Source organism: Rhamphochromis longiceps, linkage group LG23 (assembly GCF_057381845.1).
Source record: "Rhamphochromis longiceps isolate RC_006_pf linkage group LG23, R_longiceps_female_GT1.1, whole genome shotgun sequence".
Lineage (NCBI taxonomy): Eukaryota > Metazoa > Chordata > Actinopteri > Cichliformes > Cichlidae > Rhamphochromis > Rhamphochromis longiceps.
Genome location: NC_140578.1, coordinates 41,376,069 through 41,394,611, shown reverse-complemented (window position 1 = coordinate 41,394,611; position 18,543 = coordinate 41,376,069). Strand labels below are relative to the sequence as shown.

Here is an 18,543-nt window from a genome sequence, read left to right as displayed (position 1 = left end):
TTGAAGGCAAATGGCGCTGGTCGTTGTCAAATTCTTCCTAGCTTGCCTGAAGTTGTCAAAATGGCGTTGCTCGTAGTGGGGGATTTGAGTTAGTTCATATTATTCATTCACATTTATTCATTTATTGGGGAACACACTGCCCATTTGCCACGGAGAGCATGGCAACCCTGGATCAGAAATCGCCAAACGTCCTTCTCCAAAGCCTCTGCTGCAGAATCACGGGGAAAAGCGAAGGTACATCCGTTACTGCTAGCAAGCTTCGCGCTACTGCACTACTGTAGTAGTCAGGAACTGCCAAACCTAACCTCATTCAAAAAATCTATTTTTTGTTGTTTCGCGTCCTGTTATTAATCATACATGCTTCACACGAAGCAGTATGTGAGTGATTAACTTCCAGTGGCAAATTCGGCATTAATATTTCACATTAGACCGCTCTGATTTTTCTGTTTATTAAACGTTTTAAGCAGCGGGCGCCGACTCACCAGGTTTGTTTTGCAGACTGAATATTGTAGAAAACGGTTGAAGTTTTACTTAAATAACTGCTGCTCAGTCTTTCGGACAATTGCCGAATTGAAGATAGGATTTTATTAATTTCTTAAGGCCTTCGGGAGTAAACATGTCACTACAATGTCACATTTAAATTATTAAGAAAATATATTGATTTCTTTTTATGTGGCTATCGCTTTAGCTGTGAGGAAAAACGGGACGTAGCGGGGACTCGGTTCGCGTATCTGTCAGCCAATTGGCTTGGCCAGATGCTGCACATCCAGCTGAACAGCTTCACGGTACTTCCACGAGTCGCTGTCTTACACCGTTACTTTTGCTCAAATAAAGTGCTTCGCCTTTCTCGGTTATCTTTTAGATTGCTAGCCACTTAGCTCTGTTTCTAATCTGTGTGGTAAATTGGATGCAGTTGCCTGGCTAGCTGCAGGCCCCTGTTGTAGATAGAGGCAGAAGCAGTGTTTTTTTTTGTTTTTGTTTTTTTAAGTCACTTTTGATCAAAGGCCCAAAACCTTTGTAGTTAGCAACTGCAATGAGAATTAGCTTTTAAAATATGTATCTAAAGTGTTAGTAACACTGTCCCATCATACATTATCCTTATTAAAGTAATGGCAAATCTGCACTCTCCTGGTCTGCAAGTTCATTTTGTTATATCCTGTTTGTGCTTTTGGAAAATAAGTAAAGTAATGATGTAACAGGGGAAAAAATCCCCCAGTCAACACGCTGTCATTTTGTACATTCCTTCAAGCTGTTAGTCATGTCTTGATATTTGTTTTTTGTTTTGTTTTTTCAGCTGAAGTTGCCCACCAGTTCCAGTACGCAGTACGAGTCATTGGCAGTAACTATGCCCCTACTATTGAACGAGACGAGTTCCTGGTGTCAGAGAAGATAAAGAAAGAGCGTGAGTGGCATTTGGATTGATGCTTTCCTCCCTCCCTCTGTGAAAGCAAATCCATTATAATCCACTGTATATTACTTCATTTAGTCATTGTGACATCTGATCCCCTTATGTCAGAATGCCAGCTTTAATACATGTGCTGGAAAATCTTTATTCCACCATACTACAGAATCCTATTTGAATTAAATGGCAGCAAGGTCACACCATTAGTGGGAAAACATTGATCCAAGCTTTGCTGCAGACTGTGAAACCAAAATAGCACAGCACTTACTGTACAGCATTTATTTATCCCAGGTGGACTTATGAGAAGTTTTTGCTTAGTCTTTGTGTATTTTAATTGCAACATTGCCACAAAAGTGATAACTGGATATTTTATATTGGTTAATGATGTGAAACAGTCAGACATTTAAATGAAATTAATTTTGAGTGAGTTTGAGCATATGAAATAATGTATTCCAGTGACTGCTAAAGAAATAGCATTTGTCTTGCAGCTCTAAATGCCAGCAGTGACAGGGTGTACCAGAGCTGGAGGGTTGGTTGTCAATATGAGGGCAGTTATAAATACAAACACAGCATGCTTTATCTTGATGAGCAACTTTGGGCTTTCAGAAGGGCGCTGCAGTCTGCTGGCTTTCTCTTTGAACCTCCACAATACATTTCCTACTTTTCTTTGTCTCGGTCTGCAGTTTTAACAATATCCCATTTGTGGAGAGTTTCTTTTTGTTATTTAAAAACCTGTTTGGCACAGAACCATTTCCAACTTTGTTCATCTGTTAAATGAGCCATTCATGGAGGAGAAACGCCACCTAACACAGTCGGTCTTAATGCTCTTGCAGTGCTGAAGCAGCGGAGAGAAGCGGATGCAGCTCTGTTCTCGGAGCTGCACAGGAAACTTCAGACACAGGTTGGTATTTGGATTTCTCTCTGAAAGGTATTATTACCCACAGAGGTATTAAAGCTTTAATGGAACAATTTCCCACTTGACGCATGATACAGCCTGCTTGCATAAAACAGAGACCTGTTTAATTTGGTTCAGAGTAAGCCTCTGAAGGGCTGATAACACAGTACTGGTCATTAATTGTATATTAATTTATTTGTTTATTAATAAGTCTCACTAGTCGCCACAGTCACCCCTCCAGATAATAATACTGTTTTGTTTATTAAATGAAAGAGTCTTCCAAAGGGTGCTTTTTGTCCTGTCTCACTCTCCTCACCCCTGCTCAATCATGGCAGATGGTCGCCCCTCCCTGAGGTTGGTTCTGCTGGAGGTTTCTTCCTGTTAGAAGGGAGTTTTTCCTTCCCACTTTCACCTAGTGCTTGGCCATAAGGGGTTGTCTAATGTTGGGGTTTTCTCTGTATTGATTTTGGGTCTTTACCTTAAAACGCTTCGAGGTGACAGTTGTTGTGATTGGGCGCTATGTAAATGAGATCGAATTGAACTGATTTGAAGGTGGTATTTTTTTAATGTTGTTTTCCTGTTTGCAGGGTGTTCTAAAGCATCGCTGGTCAGTTCTCTACTTGTTGCTTAGCCTTTCTGAAGACCCCCGCAAACCATCCAGCAGGGTGGGGAACACACACACACACACACACACACACACACACACACACACACACACACACACACACACACACACACACACACACACACACAAAATCTTTTAGATTAGAGTAGCTTTACATGAATCAGAGTTAAAAGTCATTCTTATATATCTTACATTTGCCTTGGGTCAACACCCCAGGTGAGGTTTCATCAGACTGGCTACCTCTTTACAAACAGATGATCTGAACTGCAGATGGTGGAAGCTTCAGTGCTTATAGCAACTTATGAGCCATGATGAATATATAAGGATATCCCCTCTCTGTGATATCATACAAAGCCAAGAGTAGAAAGAAAATTAAACTGAATGTTTAAAAGCTCGAGCTTTTGGATCATAGTGATTACGTGTGTATATGCACTGATACTTGATTCTGGAGACTTTCAATGTCTGATTGTACTTCCTAGGTTGGAAACTACGGGGCACTGTTTGCCCAAGCCCTCCCCAGGGACGCCCACTCCACCCCATTCTATTGCACCCGTCCGCAGAGCCTGGCCCTGAGCTATGGGGAGAGGAGCACCGGCCTGTCAGCTAGTGTCGGGACCAGTGGGATTTCAAGTCTAGGAGTTTACACACTGAACGGACCTACACCAACACCACAGCCACTGCTTGCAGGGTGAGCATCTTCATATCAGCTTGTTAAAACTTCAGCTTTCCATGTCAAAGCCACGTACCAGAGGTTTTAGGCAGCCCCGAAAAGCTCTGCAGTGAAGGGTTGTTTTTCTGATGTGTTTGTGTGAGAAGCCCTATGTCAGATACAAGAGGTATCATTTAGTAGCAGAAAGTGAACTTGCCTCTTTCCTCTCAGCTTGACCCCTTATAACACAGTTTAACGGCCATTTAGTCCCATTTTTTTTCTTATTAATAATGCAGTGGGCCTTTAGTAAACAATGATCATTGGACTGTCTGGGTTCACCTTTGCGTCTTTAAAAGGCAATTTATCTTCTTGAAAACATCAAGTTTTCCCATGGCTCTGGACAACACACAGTGATAATTAAGTAACAGTACAAAGATGTGTGCTGGGATTGCTTTATTTAATGACTGTTCCAGTACTTTCCAAGGGATCAAAAAGTAACTGCTGAATTCCCAAAGAAATTCCAAATTTGAACTCAAATCTTGATTGTGAGATTTCTGTTCTTTGCTGTGATTGTCAGCCACATCATCCATTTTCTTCCACATCCAATTCAGGGTCTTGGGGAAGGTGGGACACTGTCCCGGTTGTGATTGGATGAGAGGCAGAGTACAGCCTAGACATGTCACCAGTATATTGCAGGGCTGAGGTCCCATTTATGCGTTATGCAAACAGTGAGCTCCATACCATTTATACGCACTTTATACTGTTTATAACGTTTCAACATCTCCCTTTATATAATCTGTGAGTCTGGCAGATTACGATTGCATAAAAAACTGACCGATTGCACACACGTGCTGCGGTTGCGGCGACACCAGCTTGAGGTTGCACAGAGGGCCCAGATGGCCAGTGGATTTGAACCCAAGACCTTCTTACTCTGCAGTGCTAACCACTTCAACACAGTACATCCATCTAAGGCAATCCTGTATTCACTCGCATGACCTCTTATTTTGTCAATATTTGCATCCTGGCTGTTGCCACGTTGTGTTTTTTAGAATCAGTGTAATTTAATAGCTAACACTAGGAAGCTTAGTTAGGGAGCTGTAACCAGCGTATAGACACAAGGACCTGCTAATTAGTAATGGACTAATAATTTAATTTCACTCATCAAAACTGAAGCACAAACATTTTGGTCAGTTAATTGCATTTAAAATTCTTTAAAAGGCACCAACAGCACAGTTAAGAGCTTCAGTTCAGTCACTCCACTTATCTAAGGTGAGGTCCAGCAGACAGCAGCTGCTTACAGCTGGCTGTGGTTGCAAAACTGTCAGCAAAAACAGATGAAACGCCCTAGACTTTAAGCTAACCACACCCTTCTTAATGACTGGTTAGACTGAAAATGTTTTTGGAAGAAGGGTTTTGATGCTGTTAAGTTGGTTGTTTTAACATGTTTAACGAGGCTTTGAGGAATAGTTTGGCAAATGTGAGCCTTAAGTGGCCACTAAAGGAACTACAGTGGCCCATGCTGGTTTAGTTTTTCAGCCCTAGAAGGCGCCACTCGATCAGAACAGTATAACTGTTTCATTGAAAAGAGTATCAGTCTTTTGTAAACATGAACATGGCGTCATCCCTAATTATTATGACATTCAGTGCATAGTAAATGTATATACAAAAATCCAGAACGGCTCAGCCATAACTAAAGTAAATGTGCTGTTGTGTTTCAGCCAGCCACCTCAGCCTGCAGCTGGAGGCGGTCAGCCTCTGGGTTCACGGTTAGCCTGGACTTTGCCTGTAAGCTCCTCGCCCAGCTCCGCTATGGTTCCGCCCGCCGCTCGGCCACCCCTCGGGCCTCCGGTCCCCGCTGCCAGAGTAGTGCGTCCTCGCCGAGATGGTGACCCAGCCGGTGAGTGACATGTATACAGTGTGGGTTTCAGGTCTGCACGACCGTGCCAAAAAAATAAAACCCTCCATGACATTCAGTGCATTTACTATGCACTGAATGTCAGTCTGCCCCAGGGCAGCTGTGGCTACAACTGTAGCTTGCCTCCACCAGTGTGTGAATGTGTGCGTGAATGGGTGGATGACTGGGTGTGTAAAGCGCTTTGGGGTCCCTATGGGGGACTAGTAAAAGCGCTATACAAATACAGGCCATTTACCATTTTAATAACAAAAGTTAACTCTTTTTGACCTCCATACATTCTAAATACATAACATGTTGCATTCAGAGGAAGTATCCTGGAGCAGGCTTTGAGCAGATCTCTCTCAATTTATCACTCATAGCCAGACGTCCCCTTGTGTCTCCCATTGTTGTGTCATGTGTTGCATTATTCATTCAGTCTGTCCTGTTGTACATTTGAGTTTATCTGAGAAATCCATGTACCATGAGATCTTAAAGTTTCATTTTCATTTCTCACTTCCCCTCTAACACAATATAATCCTCCACATTCTGCGTGCGCAGGTGAGGTGAACGAGGCGGCGCTGGTGCGGGACATCCTTTACGTCTTCCAGGGAATTGACGGCAAGTTCATCAAGATGAGCGCGCAGGATAACTGCTACAAAATAGACAGCAAGGTACCCAAACTGGCGTCTAGCTTTGTAAAAGCTCTTAATAGACCAATCAGCTCAGCAGGGTACACACATTTCATAGAGTAATAATCATCACCATCCCACAGTGACTTGCAGCGGATCCAAGTCCTGGAGCTCCAGCTGCTCAAAGATCACTTTTCTTTATTAGGCATAATAGATGATATGAAATCAAGACTGTTTTTGTTGACTGAACTTTAGAACCAAGATTCAACAGATCAATATAAAGCTTTTTGGCTCTGAGTCACATCGATCTTCTCCCACTTTCTCTTTCCTATTTTTTTTTTTGTCTGTCCTGTCAGTTTATTTAATTCCCCCTCTCCTCCCCTTTTTGCCACATTATCGATGGGAAGGCCATAGATGGAACTTGTCCCATATTCTCACTCCGTGACGCTAAACTTAGACTTGTGTTCGATCTGCCGACACCGTCCACCTGATGGAGACGGAGCCACTGAGAGCACAGATATATTAGTCAAGGATGGAGATATTTTGGAGGCTGCTTTGGCCACTTAAGCTCTCTGTAAGGCTCCAGTGATAAAAGGTTTTTGTTAAGCAGATGAAAATTTAATGCGAACTTTTCAGCCCGGAAACAAGGTCGTCTGCTGCAAGACGGCCTTGTTAGTCATAGATGTGTTGCGTAAATTATAGTGAGCGATTTAATGAAAGTGGCTGATTAAGATTTTAATTATACCTTGATTATGTCTATAAACTCTGTGCTAGAGATTCCTTTCCATAGGCCTAATATTAAACTAATACTATAGTTTAAAAATAAGCTGAGAGTAAATATTCCAGTATTTGGATCACTGTCAGGGTCAAATCATGGCATGCATAATAGTTACTACATGGCATTAAAAATCACGCTGGCCCTTTTTGTCATACGCTTAACTAGAAGAACAATATGATAATGCAGTCGTCTTCCAAAGCCAGTGCTGCATCTCAGAATTTGCACTAAAATTTAATGGGTTCTACTTTTGCCCACTTTTCTACCAAGTTTAATGAAATACAGCTCGTGAGTTTTTGCCAAGTCCTGCTGATAAATTAGCAAACGGACATAGCTTTGCCTCCGCTCTGGTCTTGGTGGAAGAATAAACAAGCAGATGTTGTTATATGTGTTGTAATGTGTGCTCTGACTCACTAGGTGGTGCTGTGCAAGTCCCTCAGGGACACCAGCAGCAGACTGGCTGAACTTGGCTGGCTCCACAACAAAGTCAGGAAGTACACTGATGCCAGAAGCCTCGACCGGGCCTTTGGATTGGTTGGACAGGTATGTGAGTGCGTGTGCACATTTGCCATGTGAATTAATTGTTCACGTCAGTTTTATCACACAGTCCTCAACTAATGCTTACCTTTCTGTTTCTGTGTTTCTCCACCCACGACCTCTCCTCTCCACTCAGAGCTTCTGTGCCTCACTCCACCAGGAGCTTAAGGAGTACTACAGGCTGCTCTCTGTCCTCCACTCGCAGGTAAACAAAATTAGTGCTGACAATGAGGAAATGTGTAATGGAAAAATCAGCAGACGCTTGATCTAAGGTAATTTCTCTGTGCTGTAGCTGCAGGTGGAGGATGACCAGGGTGTGACCGTGTGCACAGAGAGCAGTCTGACCCTCAGGAGGCTGCTGGTCTGGATGTACGACCCTAAAGTCAGGCTCAAAACGCTCGCCGCCCTCGTCGACTTCTGCCAGGGTGTGTGGACGTGTGCTTGTTGGTTTTAATGTAGGTGGGTGAACATGCTAAACTGAATATAGCATTCTAAGTGTCCCCGCATTGTGTGTCATTAGGTCGTAAGGGTGGCGAGCTGGCTTCAGCAGTTCATGCCTACGGGAAAACGGGAGACCCACAGATGAGAGCGCTTGTTCAACACATCCTCAGCCTGGTGTCACACCCCATTCTCAACTTCCTCTACAGGTGGATATACGACGGGGAATTAGAAGACACCTACCACGAGGTACACATGCCTCTCTGATCTTTTCTGCGCAGTAATAAAAACCTCTTGTAATCAAAATAAATGCAGAGCAGTGCATCAAAATTCAATGAGAAAGATGAATGTCTTTACAGAGAATCTGAGAATTACAGCGCATGTTCTCTCTGACTGCTCTGATGTTTGACCCCAATGAGAGGGAACATTACAGAGAGAGGAGAGCCAGGACGGCCCCTTAAATGAGAACTGATGAGAGGAGTGTAATGGAGACCACAGTGATGAATGTGTCTCCTTTATTTCTCCCCGCCCTTTCTCTCTTTCTATTGCTCTCGCGCACACAGTATTTATGTGTCCAGCGCGGACCATTACCGAGCGCTTGGACTTTTGGTTTTAAGTGCTGTGTTTAAGAACACAGAGTTAGAAATTACTGGAGCTTTCAGGAGTGAAATTACCCAGGAGATCTCACACAGCCTGTGAAAACGCACTCTAAACAACAGCTGTAATTATGGCTGAAAGGCTTAAATAAATAAGGCACTGTAGGTTGTAACATTGCAGAACTCTCAGGCAATGAGCCAGTAAAGGCTTATTCGCACTGTTTTCTCCTTTTAACTGCACACATTTGACAGTGTGCAGTTATTAATAATCAAACTAGAATTAGGCCCAACTTTATTGCATCAGCCACATTGTGTTTTCAGAACAATACATATCATTTTTATTACCACTGAAAACTTGTCACTTTGAAGTTGGAGCGTAGTAGGACATTTTTCATTATTTCAGGCAAGTACGAGTCATTAAACAACAAACGATCAAGAACCAACTTAACTAACCAAGCATGGTATGAAGTAAATGTGTAGTTGGTGTAGCTGACATGGAGCTACACATCATTAGCATCACATAGCTTACCAATGCATGCACACAAACAGGTAGATCAAAATTTGGCACTTTTTTTTAATACAATTTTTTGCAGCATTTTTAAACCTTCATAACTTAATAATTACTTAAAAAACACTTAATCCAACTTAAGGCTTTAGAATTCAAAAAGGCTGTTTGCTTCTGCGTGTAGATCAGGCATTTAAATGTCATCCTTGTGGTTTTCATAGTGACACTGCTTGTGAAAGTCTTATTTCAGCCACACACAGCTTCATAACGATGAATTTAAAGTGAGCCTGACAGTTGATATCAGTTTTTAAAATGTATCCTTGTACACAGCCTTCAGCGCCCTCATTAGACGGCCAGTTGAGGCTGCTGTACTGACACTGAAGTAAATGGATAATTTAAGTGAATGTGACAAAGGATGGAAACCTCTGCAACGGTCTGGACACTGACTATAGACTTACTTGTTCAGTGACAAATGTTACATTAGACTCTGTTCAGCCAAGCGCCTCTTCCTGTCTGGATAAGTACAGTTAGTTCACATCCACTGGTCGTTCATGTGCATATCAGCTGCCATGCAGTCAGCTAAGTGTGCTGCTGCTACTCAGTGAAAGGAGTAGATGCAGGGAAAACTGTGCTCATATGGCTGTACTGGTCTTCAACTAAAAGCAGCTGAAGTTTGTCTAAAAAGTTGCTTGTTTTGTGGATGAAGGTGTCTCAATATTAGGTGACTAAGTCGGCAACATCTAGTAGAACTTCTGAGGGAATGGGAAAGGGCTTGTTTGCTGATGGAGGACAGTGAGGGCTAGTTGTAATGGGAAAAAATGTCAAATGCAACCACTGTGCTGGCTATAGAGAAATTAAAAGAAACGATTATGTAACGCAACCTCAGGCTATATCAATATCACTGGGAATGTGGGGTAGCGTATGTCAATATACCTTCAAAGTCAACATGCGTACCAGCGCCTATCTGATTGTTACACCGGATATTAAACCCAGCAGGCAAAATAAAACTGTTAAGTGTGTGTTTTTCTATGTGTGTGTTCATAGTTCTTTGTAGCATCAGATCCCAACGTGAAGACCGATCGTCTGTGGCACGACAAGTACTCCCTCAGGAAGTCGATGATCCCTTCGTTCATCACCATGGACCAGGCACGCAAGGTACGCGTGCCATCACAGATGTCTTCACTGGATGCCAGAGAGCATGCTTTTGTAGACGAGACTGTGAAATGACTGAAAAGGAGCTGCTATCTCCTCCCTTTCTCTTATCCCTTTAGGTTCTGCTGATCGGCAAATCCATCAACTTCCTGCATCAGGTTTGCCACGATAGAACGCCGCCAGGCAAAATCACGGCAGCGTCGAAATCTGCAGACACTCCAAAAGATGGTAAGCGTCTCAGGAAAGCAAATTCATAGATAATACTTCCATTTGTTTTGTTTCTGACAGCCCATAATGGGACATTAAGAAGAAAAACCAGTATGGTGAAGTTGTGAATAGAGGTTTGCTGGCTTTTTCAGAGTGCTGTGTTGCTTTAATTTTAGTGTTTTCATGAAATACGCTCATAACCAACTTGGAGCCTCCTTTTGTGTATATGTGTGTTCTGTCTTCATCGTATTGATTTCATTACACTGTATTGACGTTTGTTGTTTTTAGTGAACACTGGTCGATGCTCTTGGGCCTTGTCCTTCTCTCCTTTTGACTGGAGAGAAGAACTGGGTATACTCAGCTGTAGTCTATTGATTCTGTCTGTAGGACTTCATCTAACCAGTTTGATCTGTGGCTTTTAGAATATGAGCTGAAGGACGTTCTCTTTCTCTCTTATTGTCTAGTAGAACAGTTCAAAGACTTGGTTGACTCTGAATCCAAAGGAAAATAGGAGGGTTAGTCCAAAATTACAGCAAAAATCTAAACGCTTAGGAATAAATAATTTGATAAATAAGGTACATTTTTTTAATCCATATTAATATTTGTCCATGAATCAGCAGTTTTGAACTCTAATATAAAAAAATTCTTTTAAAAATGTTTCATAAATTTTTTTCATCTTATATAAAAGACCGCCATTCATTAATGTGTAAAATGTAGCCAGCAGAGAAACTCCATTTGATACCTTCTTGCTCACGTAGCCGCAGAGCTGCTGTCTGACCTGGAGGGAGCGTTCCAGGAGAAGATCGACGCGGCCTACTTCGACACCAGCAAGTACCTGCTGGATGTCCTCAACCGTAACTACCTGTTGCTGGAGCACCTGCAGGCCATGAGGAGATACCTGCTGCTGGGCCAGGGAGACTTCATCAGACACCTTATGGACCTACTGAAGTATGGTTTTCCTTCCTGATCTATAACACTGATGATCAAGCTGCAAGTCCTAATTTTCTCATATGCTACATGTTTTAATCGCAGACCAGAGCTGGCCCGTCCTGCCACCACTTTATACCAACACAATCTGACTGGTATCTTGGAGACGGCAGTCAGGGCCACCAACGCTCAGTATGATAACGCTGAGATCCTCAAGAGGCTGGACGTACGCCTGCTAGAGGTAGCATCATCACCTGCTTGTTAGGAAGTAATTGAATTAATAATGAAGAATGATCCTTTTTCTCACTATGGCTCATCTTGTGTGGCCTACAGGTGTCTCCTGGTGATACAGGTTGGGATGTTTTCAGTCTGGACTACCATGTTGATGGACCGATTTCAACGGTGACTACACACAGCCTCCTACATGTTCTGTTTATTTTATTTTTTTGCATGTGGAAGCTTGAAGATGTGAGTATTACCATTTGTCTGTGTGTATATTGTCAGGTGTTTACGAGGGAGTGCATGGGCCACTACCTGCGGGTGTTCAATTTCCTGTGGAGGGCCAAGAGGATGGAGTACACGCTGACTGACATCTGGAAGGGACAGATGTGTAACGCCAAGTTACTAAAAACCATGCCTGGTACTTAAACGCACACACATACTTAGTGGAGAACTCACTTGAAATTAACTCTCATCCTTCTTTCAGGTTTTTTGTACGTAATCTTTTGCAGCATTATGGCAAAATATATTTATATTTTGATAGCATGCCTACTTCCTGTTGTATAACATGACCCGCCCTTGTGCTCTTTACCCTGCAGAGTTGTCCGGCGTGCTGCATCAGTGTCACATCCTGGCCTCCGAGATGGTCCACTTCATCCACCAAATGCAGTACTACATCACCTTTGAGGTCAGGTCCATTAGCAGCAGCGCTGTTACTATCGCAGGCTGTAAAACCTCAGTAAACCGTATCAGTTACAGTAGTAAACTGTGATGTGTGCGCAGGTGTTGGAGTGCTCCTGGGACGAGCTGTGGAGCAAAGTGCGTCAGGCTCAGGACCTCGACCACATAATCGCTGCCCACGACGTCTTCCTAGACACCATTATTTCAAGATGCCTGCTGGACAATAACAGCAGGGTAACACACAAACACACAAGATTTCTGTGTTCTGTTAGTCATTCCTCTGTTTCCCTGTTTTGCATACCCCTAATGAAACTCTGTTATTGTATCTCCAGTCTCTTTTGAACCAGCTGAGGGCCATATTTGACCAAATCATTGAATTTCAAAGCGCCCAGGACTCCCTCTACCGCTCAGCGCTGGAGGAACTCAGCCTCAGGTTGCAGTATGAGGAGAAGAGGCGGCAGAGAGAGGAGGTGGTAAGTAATGAAAGGGAAGAGAGGTATATTTGTTGTTTTGGCTGGAGATGGATGCATAGTGAGTGATGCTATGTCATCTGTTTCTTGCGTCGTCTTTCAGGGTCAGTGGGGAGTGACGGCCGAGCAGGAAGCAGAGGAAAAGAAGAGGATTCAAGAGTTCCAGGAAACCATACCAAAGATGCGCTCACAGCTCCGGATCCTAACACACTTCTATCAGGTACCAGCTCGAGCCACCACCTAAAGCTGCTGCTCGTCATGAACTGTATTCAGTGGAATCAGCCATTGCAATTCATTTCACTTTTTTCCTTCCCTTCATCTCTCCCTCTCAGAGCATCGTCCAACAGTTCCTGGTGTTGCTGATGACCAGTTCCGATGAGAGCCTGCGCTTCCTCAGCTTCAGACTGGACTTCAATGAGCACTACAGGTTTGACTTTAAAGACTCCAAAACCAAAATGACCTATATCAAAGTTTATTCCATTAAGTTGGTGTCCTTTGAAACTGTAATTATTACCGTTCTAATACTTAGTAGGTCCATTTATAAATTTTACTTAAATCTGTGACTGTAATCTAAAATTATGCGCATTGTTCTCGCATAAAAATGATGTTGCAAATATTTGATGACTCCTGCATTTTCCGAGAAGTGGTTAATTTGTTCGAGGCTTTAGCATTTTGAGTGTGCAGATGGACTCTAAATGGAAATAACTGATGTGACTTACAGTAGCCAGGTCTCAGTGGATATGAATCGCATGTCAGGATATGACCTAATCGGCCTAATGCGTCTGAGGCTGCATCCACAGTATGTAGCCAGTGGGGGAAATAATCTGGAAATAACAATAATAATAATCTTTTTTCAAAGATGTGAACAATCTCTACTTTTTATGGTAGTTTCATTTTAATGTAGAGGCATTACTCACATTACATTAAAGTTATACATTGATTTGAATGTCAACTACCAATGTAGTTGGTACAGAGGTTCATTGGGTTCTTCTTACCCTTAGCAGAAAAACAGCCCCACAGCATAATATTTCCACCTCCGTGGTTGACTGTGGGGATGGTGTTCTTTGGGTTACACTCAGCATTTCTCTTCCTCCAAACACAGTCGGTCGAGTTCATGCATCAGAGGTCTATTTTGGTGTCATCTGACCACAGAATTTTCTCTCAAACCTTTTCTGAATCCTTTGGATGTTCACTGGCAAACTTAAGACGGGCCTGTGCATGTGCCTTTATGATCAGGGAGGACCTTGAGCGTTCCATTGAAATTACCACATGGTGGGTTACCAGTGGTGTTCTTGCTGAGTGTTGGCTCACCTGCCTTCAGATCACTAACAGGCTCCTGTCATGTAGTTTATGCTTGATCCACCACCTTTCTCATGATCACCCTCAGTTCAGGAGGCGAGATCTTGCGTGGAGCTCAAGAGTGCAATTGATGGTCATTTTATATTTCTTTTTTTCTAACAGTGATTTATTTATTTGCTAAGGGAAATGGTTTCTTTCATGATATCACTGCTAACATATCTATAGTTTACAGAGAAAATATTAGATCATCTGGTGGGTTTTGTGTGTGTGTGTGTGTGTGTGTGTGTGTGTGTGTGTGTGTGTGTGTGTGTGTGATCAACTCCTTTCCTCTTCAGGGCCAGAGAGCCAAGGCTGCGCGCCTCAATTGGTGCCACCAGAGGGCGACGACTGTCAAATATCTGATCCTGCAACAGCAGCATTGGATGCTTCCCACATTGGAGTGCAGGGTATGACATCACTGACACGGGCTGAACAGCTGACTTCAGGCACTTCATGTCGAGGTGATGATGTCATGCCTTGGAGGAGCGATCCAGGAAACGCAAAAAGCATTCTGGGATTGCTGGACCAGCGGCAGTTGCCAAGTAATGACATCAAAGCAGACGGCTTCAATGAAATCAGCTGAGCGGGATCAAAAAAGGAAGCAAGTCCAGCGCTCGAATTCCAGTGAGAATTCTTCAAATTCTAAAATGAACTTTGGGAAAACTGGAGGAGGAGGTAACGAACGCTGCTGTCCGACTGAGCTCCCCACCACACCGGGTCACAGCGGGCCACCTTCCATGGCATGCCTTACTCATGAGAAAACAACAACAAACCTTTGTTCCTCTTGGCAGGGTTCCCAAATCTAGTCCCAACACACATAATGTATGTACATAGTGTTTATGCAAAAATGTCTGTACCTGTTTCTGCATCTGTACACAGCGACACCTGTTGCTCTCCGAGCTCTCACTACGGTTCAGCCGATACAGCCGATATTCATAACACTGTCAGTTTTGTGCTCTTTGCTTCTCAACAAGAGTGTTTCTGCAGGCGTCGGAGCATTAAAACTGACAGGCGAATCGAATATTAAAGAAGTGTGATCAGAGTTGGCACACCCGTTTATCGGCCTAACCCTAGTGTTCCAATCTCTCCTACTTACAGTGCAGGGTGTTTCTTTTTTGTTTTGTTTTTTTAAAGTGTCAGCTTGACCACACATCACACACAGACTGTTGCACTTGCAGGCAGAATGTGTTCATACAGACTACTTTATTTATTAAGGATCAACATTAGTTTCATTTTACCCAGTTTCTTCTGTAAATAATCAGATTACCTGAGTATCAGCCGATGGAAAGACTGTTAAGGGTTGATTTAGATCATATGCAAGTGTGGGTTTCACTTTGTTTCTCTCCTTAGTTTTGTGTTTTTGTGTCCGTACGAAAGAGATGCATCATCTTAAGGAACACAATCTTCGCAGCAACCACAACAACCTCACTCCTCCTCACTGAGAAAACCACAGGAAATATAAAACGCTCTGATTTCTGAGTTTCTTTAAGAAGAGAGTGTAAATAATAATTTGTTTATAAATGTCAGCTTGGTCTGTTTTATTTTCTGAGGCTTTTCTGATTTTATAAAGATAAGAGTTCTGTTTAATAGTCTATTAAAGTGAGGTGTGCCTCATATGAGAAAAAGTATTGTAGCATTGATTCAGGCTGGAAATGTGTCAGTTATTAGTTTTCAAATCTCAGAAAGTCCTCCTCGTGTTCATAACCTTTGAGTTTTTGTTAATAAGGAGGAAAAGCTTTGAAAAAACATTTAAGTCCAAAGCGGTGAATTATCAGTCAGATTTGTGCAGTGAGGTGAAAGTTTTGACATTTGCAGATAAAGGCTCACTAACAGCCCAAATTACAGTCACTGTCAAATCCCTTATTAGCCCCGCCCTCATTAGCGTTTAATTATACATTCAAATAATAAGTACTTTAACATCTGTTAGTAGTGGGTTTTTTGGTTGTGTTGTTTGTTTGTTTTTTTATATTAAGTTGTGTTTTGAAGCAGTGTTGCTGACTGAAAAATATTTCACAGGGAAAATATGTACTTCTGCTGATTTATACTCCAATTTTGGTAAACTGTCAGTATTTGTGACAGCCTCTGAGAAGCCCTGGCCCCTCTGTGTGAACGTGTGCGATAGTCAAGTTTGATTTTCGATGTGTGGTTTGTTTGTTTTTTTTATTTTCAGTGAAACACATGGGTGCTGCTTATGGTCTGAAGACCACTTAAATGCTTTGGGACAATGAATTCCTTCAAATAGACATAAAAAGATGAAGTATCACTCTAAAGCTGAACCTGGTCAGCGGTTATGGGCTGTATGTTTCTGTCTATGTTGTATAGCACATAATGTATAGTTAAAAAAAAACAAAAAAGGGATACAAACTGTCCCGCTTTTTCTTTAATAAATTTGCTTTTATATCAATGTGTGGTGGCTTTCTACTTTGGTGGACGTGGTGCTATGCAGCTTTGCGTCTGGGCTGGATTTGTTTGAACTTGCTGCCACCTTCTGGGGATGAGTCAAAAAGGATCGACCTTGTCTAGGTAAACATTCCAGAAGAATATGCTTCGCCTGATTAGGCATCCTTCTTACTTACTCTAGGCCTCGCCTTCATTTTACCTGGGAAAATCTTCTCTAAAGTATAGAAAATAATATTTTAAAGGCCATGTTTTACTAACACCAGACCAGCTTTTCTCTTTGAAGCCAAATCACTGCAGAGCTCTGTTTCATCAAATAAGACATGACCAGCCCTAAAAACCCTTTGATTTTTTTTTTAAAATTAATTTTGGGTTTATGTGATTGTGTTGTGATGCATTGCCATTTTTCCCAGGTGTATAACTAATAAAGTGGCTAACCATAGTTTTACCTATTATAGCTACTGACAACAGGTGTGCATAAAAAAGTGCTTACATAACTGACTAAAACATAAAGGTTTTTGTTTCCACATATAGTAAGCACAGTTAACGTTTCCACCAATCGGAGGACGAGAGGTGACGGTATTGCCCAATCACAGGCATCAAAGAGTTTCTGTCACGAGTGTGTTTAAGTTCAGTACCAAGGACAGCGACACAGTCTTGCTATATAAACAGTGGAACAACATGTTTATTAAAATGACCCAGAAGTGTGTTATGGAACTGTCATTGCAGATAATTCATGCAGGAGACCGAGAAGCCTCCTGGATTAAGCTTGAAGCCAAAGAGAACAAAGAATAAGCAACCTGCTAACCAAAAGTATAGTCCCCAAGTCGCAACGATTACCGTCAGCTTTATTTTTCTACCCGTTTCTATTCTTATTCTGTGGGATAAGGGAGCACACTGAGGTCTTGTAGTATCTTCAATATTGGATAAAGAAGCCCATAAATAGAAGATGTCTTAAGGAGTGAGACGCAGCGAGAAAAGTGCACTCCAGTAAAAGCTCCACTGAGCATGACCTTTTTCAGACTCCTCGAATAATAAAAATAAGAACTGCAATTTTTATTCAGTTTATTAGAATGTAAATAAACTCGTATGCTTTAGATAAAGAAGAATTCCGAATAATGATCCTCAGTGTAGAGTGAAGGCTTTGAATATCTCATCAACTACAGTGCATAATATCAAAGAGTCCAAAGACTTGGAGAAATCTCTGTGTGCAAGGAACAAGGCCAAAGATCAGTATCAGTTACTGTGATCTTCAGGCCCTCAGGCAGCATTATCACAGAAATCCCTGCATGGGCTCAGGAACACTTGCAGAAATCACCATCTGTGAATATATCTATGTATATATATATATATATTAGGGGTGCAACGATATTCGTATCGATATTGAACCGTTCGATACAGTGCTTTCGGTTCGGTACGCATATGTATCGAACAATACAAATTTTTTAATTTATTTTATCAACTTTCCTTCTGACGATGCTGTCTGTGTTGAGCGCTCAGTGAATCTGCGTTCGACTACTCCGCCTAGGCTCGACAGTGCAGCCTAGGCGGAGTAGTCGAACGCAGATTCACTGAGCGCTCAACACAGACAGCATCGTCAGAAGGAAGAGCGCAGGGCAAGCTAGCGAGACAGAAGTTAAGCTCTCCTTGCAAGATGGACCTCCCCCACTCTCATTCAGATCTGGCGTTTGGAATTATTTTGGTTTTCATGTGAGGTATGACCCTGAAGGTAAGCGAGTCATGGACTAAAGTAAAACAGTATGTTTGCCATGCAATGCTCAATTACATGGGTGGGAGCTAGTGTGTTAGCGCAGTTAGCTCGTTAACATCTTGGCCATCTAGCCCCATGCACGGGGCGATCGGCGGTAGCTCGTTAATGGAGATTTGCCGTGTTGTGGCGTTAAGGTCATTTCAACGAGATTAACCTGAAAGCACTAGTGGGAACACAACGAATATGACTCCACATTTACGCAGACATCATCCTAGTGCAAAGACAAGTGGAAGCAGAAAAAAAACAAGCAAGCATGCTACTAACTTTAGCCGAGTCATTTAGACAGCTGTTAGCACATGATTCTCCTTATGTGTTTAATATGCTGCTGAGAATATAGCCCAGAAGAAGCGGATAGTATAGCTTTTATTTTGGAAAGAGCCATTTCTCTGTAATAAACTCTCTTTTCCAAAGATGAGTGATTCCTCAATCAGATACA

General features: G+C 42.3%; 1 protein-coding gene across 3 annotated transcripts; it reads left to right on the top strand.

Moving 5' to 3' along the window:
* Nucleotides 1–33: 33 nt before the first annotated feature.
* Nucleotides 34–16,343, top strand: tubgcp3 (tubulin gamma complex component 3). Of its 3 annotated transcripts, XM_085398366.1 has the most exons (23): nt 34–234; nt 1,295–1,402; nt 2,236–2,303; nt 2,885–2,962; nt 3,402–3,610; nt 5,290–5,468; nt 6,024–6,136; nt 7,287–7,412; nt 7,543–7,611; nt 7,699–7,831; nt 7,927–8,093; nt 9,990–10,100; nt 10,217–10,325; nt 11,063–11,252; nt 11,337–11,472; nt 11,565–11,633; nt 11,736–11,871; nt 12,050–12,138; nt 12,234–12,365; nt 12,464–12,604; nt 12,705–12,821; nt 12,934–13,028; nt 14,236–16,343. In XM_085398366.1, the coding sequence occupies exons 1-23, from the start codon at nt 159–161 to the stop codon at nt 14,300–14,302; spliced, it is 2,718 nt and encodes a 905-aa protein (XP_085254492.1). In that variant the 5' UTR covers nt 34–158; the 3' UTR covers nt 14,303–16,343. The 3 variants fall into 3 exon arrangements, with proteins under 3 accessions (XP_085254492.1, XP_085254491.1, XP_085254490.1); XM_085398365.1 differs by lacking the exon at nt 14,236–16,343 and having other exon boundaries at nt 7,705–7,831; nt 12,934–14,172; XM_085398364.1 differs by lacking the exon at nt 14,236–16,343 and having other exon boundaries at nt 12,934–14,172.
* Nucleotides 16,344–18,543: the final 2,200 nt, after the last annotated feature.